We start from the raw sequence: 6,678 nt of genomic DNA on the forward strand, positions 1-6,678 counted from the left end.
TTAACTGAAGAATGCCATGAACCTCAACTGCCTTACAATATTTCCTTTTTGCCTGCCTGACACGGTCTTATATCTCCACAGGGTGAGTTATTCCTTTAAAGCTTGGTGCCTCAGTCCTATAACCGTCGATAGTCTGGGCTAGATCCTTTGTTGTGGGGATTGTGCTGCATATTGTAGAGTGCTTGACAGCATTCTTGGTTTCTACTGATATGCCAGTAGCATCTTGCTTTCCCCCAGTTGTGAACAACCAAGTCTCCAGACATTGTTAAATGTCCCCCAGGGAGCAAAATCACTCTGGTTGAGAAACAGCTTTAACCATTTCAAGCACTCTAACCATTTTAACCTGTTAAAAATGCAAGTGTTACCTGGTAGGAAAACCCACTATTCCAATCAAGAACACCTTAGCATTGGCTAGCCGCCTGATTTTCTGGCATGGAAGCAGGGGCGGGAATGGAAGTGAAGCTGATGAAAGGAAGCGGGAGAGTCTTGGGGATGGGAGAAGTGTCGAAGGTGAGGGAAATATGGTGGTGAACTACTGCATCAAGGACCCCTGTGCAGCCTAGAATTTTCCTGAGGTGCCAAAGTGAGAGAAGTGTGATGGCAAATGTGGGGAGAGTGGCTTGAAAAGAAGTATGGAGTATTCAACATGCCAAGGGGTACTCATGTACGGTAAGACCTTTACAGAGAAGAGAATGTTGGTCAATTTGTAAAGATTTTTAAAAATATTTTATTTATTTATTCATGAGAGACACGGAGAGAGGCGGAGACACAGGCAGAGGGAGATGCAGACTCCACGCAAGGAGCTTGACGTGGGACTTGATCCCAGGATCCTGGGATCACGACCTAAGCCAAAGGCAGACGCTCAACCTCTGAGCCACCCGGTTGCCCCTATAAAATTATTTTTTGCTGTAATCAAGCAGATATGTTTATGATGATGTCTGTTAGTCAGAGACAGCTGAGTAAGTGGAGCAGCTGCAGGTCCCCCCGACTGAGAAATAGGAGGCCTTTGAGTCATGCAGGTGCGAAAGAAAGAACCTGTGTTGCCAAGGACTGCTTTACCTCGGGAGGATATAGGGACCCAGGGGTCCAGGTGAGGTCGGGCAGCCGACTTTCACATTCAAACAATTCTCTCCTTCTGCTGCAGGTCAGCTGAGCCTCCAGTGAACACTCTGGGGAAAGATTCATCCTTTCGAGGATGCTGATTAAAACTATGGTATTTGAGGCCGGGGCCGCTGGAGCCCCGCAGGGTCAGCCGTGGAGGGGGAGGCCTCTCTGGTGACGGTGGCTTCAGCTGGCCCGGTGTGGCCGTGGCCGCAAGGCGGGTTGCCCTGCTGTGCTCCGTCACCTCCTAAAGATGCATCCTGACTTATCTCCACACTTGCACACTGAAGAATGCAACGTCTTGATTAACTTGCTTAAGGAATGTCACAAAAATCACAGCATTCTGAAATTTTTTGGTCGTTGCAATGATCTTGATTGGGAGATGAGAAAATGCTTGAAGAATGAGTACATGGAAAAGAGGACCAAGAGCAGGGAGCATGGCAATGTGATGAGAAAAAGACTTTTTAATCCCGCAGAGGAATCTGAAAAATAAATTACAGGCTTACCTTGTTTTATTGTGCTTCGTTTTATTGAACTTCGCAGATAATGCATTTTTTTCAAATTGAAGGTTTGTGGCAACCTGGCACAAGCAAGTCTATTGGCGCCATTTTTCCAACAGCATTTCTCACCTTGTGTCTTTGTATCACATTTTGGTAATTCTTACAATATTTTGAACTTTGTAATTATTATTATATTTCTTATGGTGACCTGTGATGTTACTATTGTGATTGTTTTGGGGTGCCACAAAGTGTGCCCGTATAAGACAGTGAACTTAATCAGTGTTCTATGTATTGTGACTGCTCACCAACCAGCCATTCCCTTGTCTCTTCCTGTCCTTGGGCCTCCCTACCCCCTGAGACTCAACATATTGAAATTAGGCCAGTTAGTGATCCTACGATGGCCTCTAAGTATTCAAGTGAAAGGAAGAGTCCTTCATCTCTCACTGTAAGTCAAAAGGTAGAAGTGATAAGCTCAGCAAGAAAGGCATGTTGAAAGCCGAGATAGGCTGGAGCCAAGTTGCCAAATACAAAGGGAAAGTTCTTGAAGGAAAGTAAAAGTGCTACTCCAGTGAACACACAGATGGTAAGGAAGCAAAACAGCCTTGTTTCAGTGGTCTGGATAGCAGATCAAACGTTCCCTTAAGCCAAAGCCTACTCTAGAGCAAAGTCCTAGCTCTCTTCAATTCTGTGATGGCCAAGAGGTGAGGAAGCTGCAGAAGAAAAGTTTGAAGCTTGTAGACACTGATTTGTGAGGTTTAAAGAAAAGAAGCTGTCTTTATAACCTAAAAGCGCGTGGTGAAGCCGCAAGTGCCAATGTAGAAGCTGCAGCAACATCGAAGCAAGACCTTCCAGTACTTTATTAGCAATAAAGTATTTTTTAATTAAGACATGTACATTGTTTTCTAGACATAATGCTATTATACACTTAATAGACTACAGGATAGTATAAATGTAATTTTCATACGTGCTGGGAAGCCAAAAAATTCATTTGACTCGCTTTGTTATATTTGCTTTACCGTGATGGTCTGGAACCAAACTTGTAGTATCTCTGAGGGTTGCCTGTATACTTTCCCTGGATGCCTTGGCTGAGAGAAGATGTAAAGACTATTGGTTGATAACCGAAAGAATCTTACCTGATTTGGTCTCCAGAATCCTTTGACTGGAAAGTGACCCATGAGAAGTCAAGCCATGGAGAAATACAGAAGCCCTGATTCTGAATATTTGTTGGGTGGAGTCTTGGTTACTCTCTCTCATCTGCGAACACACCTGACTTCCAACATGTCTCTTCCCTTTGCCAACGATGGGCATTTGCTTATCTCCTTCAATAAAATAATTGGTTTTAATCGTAAAACAAAAAACAAAAAACTATGGTATTTGAAAGTTCTCCAGGGACACACACAAACTCAACAAAGCATGGGAACTGCAGGACTAGAGGCTCTGAAGCAAACATTGACTATTTCAAAACATGCTAGATGTGACTGGGAAATAGACTGGCTTAGAGTTTAGATGAAAACAGCTGGAAAAATCTGGATTCCCCCTTCATTTCCCTTCTTTCTAACCCGATTCTAATTTTTTTTTAAGATTTTATTTATTCATGATAGACAGAGAGAGAGATGGGGGGAGCAGAGACACAGGCAAGCTCCATGCCGGGAGCCCGACGTGGGACTCGATCCCGGGGCTCCAGGATCGCGCCCTGGGCCAAAGGCAGGCGCTAAACCACTGAGCCACCCAGGGATCCCCCCGATTCTAATTTTCACTCTATTTTTAATGGTTTCCTCCACCCTCATCAACCTCATGATTTGGATTATTTTAGAAAATGTAGAAACAAAAAATTAAAAATATGTACTTGTGTTCTGGTTTACTCTTTTCCTATTCTTACCTCTACTCTCTTATTCTTATCTCTACTCTCTTTTTTTTTTTTTAAGTGTATTTTCATTTATTTATTCATGAGAGACACACACAGAGAGAGGCAGAGATACAGGCAGAAAGGGAAGCAGGCTCCATGCAGGGAGCCCAACATGGGATTTGATCCTGGGTCTCCAGGATCATGCCCTGGGCTGAAGGCCGCGCTAAACCACTGAGCCACCCGGGCTGCCCTCTACTCTCTTTTTAATTCAGTTTTCCTCTCTGGTCCCATCTGCTTTATGTTGTTCAATTTTTCATTTTCTTTTGCTGTCTCCCTTTTCTCTGCTATTGATAGACTTGAAATAATCTCTTCTCCATATGAATGGAGTTATTCATGGTGGCTTTTGGAACACTCTCAAGCTCAAACACCATTATCATTCCTGTGAGTGCCTTCGTACCTGTCACCCATGAGTCACAAATTTTGTTTTGGATATATTTCATTGTATCCATTTGCAATATGAAATGCAGGGGAAAAGGGTTGACTGTAAAGTGTCATGAGGAGCCTTATTTAGGAATGATGGGAATTTCTATAGCCTGATTGTGGTTATATAACTATATGCAGCTGCCAAAACTCACCAAATATATATTTAAAATTAATGAATTGTATTCCACATCAATTATACTTCAAAAAAAAGTCACTAAAAAAGTAAAAGTAAGCATGTGTTTTTGACCATGGCCACCTTCTCACTTAAAGTTGCCATGTGGCATAATTGTTGCTTACACATTTTTATCCTCTCAGGCTTTTCGTCTTTTCTGAGAACCAGTGTGTGACCTATGGTGTCCTTGTTATTTCCCACCCCCCATCCCAGAGAACAGGCCCTGGAGCATCTGCTCATCCCTGCTCTCAAAAGTAATCACAGCGTACGCATCAGAGTGAAAAAGGATAAGACACAAATACCGTGGTTTCCAACTAAGGCCTTGTAAATAATAACATATCTTTAAAAAATATCAATCAAAATGATAAAAATAGCCTCACTAATCTTGGTGTTTTCCATTCAGCTTGACCAGCTGCTGAAAGATGGCAGCAGTCCACAGTCAGATTTTGCTATCTGAAGGTGCTAGGGTCCCCTCTAGTGCCAACCATGGCCTTAGCATCTCAGGTTGGTCTTTATCTTTTAGAAGGAAACCTAGAGATCTTTTCCCAACATTAATGCTATGTGTATACAGCAACCCATTCATGCATTCTAAGGCACAAGTGAATCATAATAAAAAAGGAGGGATTACTTAACATCTTTCTATTAGTGAACATGAAGCTACAGCAAAGAATGCCCCTTTTCTTTTTAAATTATTTTTTCCAGCTTTATCAAGATTAAACAACATATAGCATTGTATAAATTTAATATGTATCACATGATTTGATATATGCGTATATTGCCAAATGATCACTGCAATAAGGTTAGTTGACACATCCATCACCTCACATAGTGATTTATCATTGTTTTGTGTGTGTTGAGAAATTTTTAGATCTACTATCTTAACAGCTTTCAAATTTATAATACAGTATCGTTAACTGTAGTCACATTGCTGTACACTAGATCTCCAGAACTTATTCATCTTGCATAACTGAAACTGAGGGGGAAACTTGAATTTTGAAGCTTGAATTTTTATAGTGCCATGAAAAAAACAGATCCCAGGGCAGGCCTTTAAGTAAGAAGGTCATTGCCTATATCATTCATTATTTTTATATTATTGACTATTAATGAGATACAACTCTAATGAGAATGCCAATCATATTCTAAATAAAAACTTTCCTTTGATTAGCAAAGCAAATAAGTCTCCTTGCAGAGAATTTGGACTTTAAGGAAAGGTGCAAGAAAATGACAGAAACCATCTGTAATCTTAGCACCCAGACACAATCTATATCAACATGTTGACATATTTCCAGGCTTTTATTCTGTGTGTGTGTGTGTGTGTAGCTTGTATTAAAATTAGGCAAAATTAATTTTATTGTATGTTTTAATATGGACATTTCTCCATATCCTTAAAAAGAAAACTTCAAATATATAAATTTTAGAGGCTTCATATTATTCTATTGTATGAATGTATTGTAATATATTTAATCAATTTTATATTTTTATATATTTAAATTTTTTCTTTGAAAATACATAACATATGAAATAGTTTTTGGTGAGTTGTTTTCTTTTTATTCATGTACCTTTGCTAGGTATTTATTTTTTTAATACCTCATTTGATGTCTAATGTATAGACATCAAAGGTATATGAAGGTACACCTGGAGGTATATGAACGTATGCCTGGAGAGTATACGTTCGTAAATTATTTTAAAATGTCGATTGGTTTCAATTTTGATTTTAGAATGCATATAGTTTGTTCGTTTGAACGTACAGATTGAAATTAATACAAAGAACCAAAAGAGGTACTATTAAAGATTACATGCTTTAATATTAGAGCGCCACCTACTGGTGTATTTTAATATGGCATCCAAGGCCACGTGGGTGGCTCAGTGGTTGAGCATCTGCCTTTGGCTCAGGGCCTGATCCCGGGATCCTGGTATCGAGTCCCGCATCGGGCTCCCCGCAGGGAGCCTGCTTCTCCCTCTGCCTGTGTCTCTGCCTCTCTCTGTGTCTCTCATGAATAAAATAAATAAAATCTTAAAAAAATGGCATCCAACAGACTTCAATTAGCTCCTATATATTTATAAAGTTACTGTAGGGCAGCCCTGGTGGTGCAGCGGTTTAGCGCCGCCTGCAGCCCAGGGCGTGATCCTGGAGACCCTGCATAGAGTCCCACGTCAGGCTCTCTGCATGGAGCCTGCTTCTCCCTCTGCCTCTCTCTCTCTGTGTCTCTATGAATAAATAAATAAAATCTTTTAAAAAAAAAGTTACTGTATTTGAAATATGACTGTGGTTAAATTCTTTTAGTGAGCATTAAAGCAATTAGAAAAAATGTCATAAGCTTAGATTTTCTTTTAAAGTTCTTTATGTCAATAAAAATATCAATATTTGCAGTATTTCAACAGTCTAAGAAATGGAAAATCTCATTTCTTGATATATATTAAGTGAAGAGACAAACAGACAAAAGATAAATTGAAAATGGGCGTTAAGGGGATCCCTGGGTGGCGCAGTGGTTTGGCGCCTGCCTTTGGCCCAGGGCGCGATCCTGGAGACCTGGGATCGAATCCCACCCACATTGGGCTCCCAGTGCATGGAGCCT

The 6,678-nt window shown here is 40.6% G+C and overlaps 1 protein-coding gene across 1 annotated transcript; it reads left to right on the plus strand.

Moving 5' to 3' along the window:
* The first annotated feature begins 1,301 nt into the window (after window positions 1–1,301).
* Window positions 1,302–2,312, plus strand: LOC100685891 (COX assembly mitochondrial protein 2 homolog). Its single transcript, XM_038553362.1, has one exon. It carries the CDS (start codon window positions 1,355–1,357, stop codon window positions 1,592–1,594), a length of 240 nt encoding a protein of 79 aa, XP_038409290.1. The 5' UTR covers window positions 1,302–1,354; the 3' UTR covers window positions 1,595–2,312.
* The last annotated feature ends 4,366 nt before the right edge of the window (window positions 2,313–6,678 follow it).

The sequence above is a fragment of the Canis lupus genome, chromosome 12 (genome assembly GCF_011100685.1).
Source record: "Canis lupus familiaris isolate Mischka breed German Shepherd chromosome 12, alternate assembly UU_Cfam_GSD_1.0, whole genome shotgun sequence".
NCBI lineage: Eukaryota > Metazoa > Chordata > Mammalia > Carnivora > Canidae > Canis > Canis lupus.

What these genes read in the sequence shown, in the direction of transcription:
- LOC100685891 (XM_038553362.1), top strand. Translation starts at nt 1,355, where the DNA reads ATGCATCCTGACTTATCTCCACACTTGCACACTGAAGAATGCAACGTC.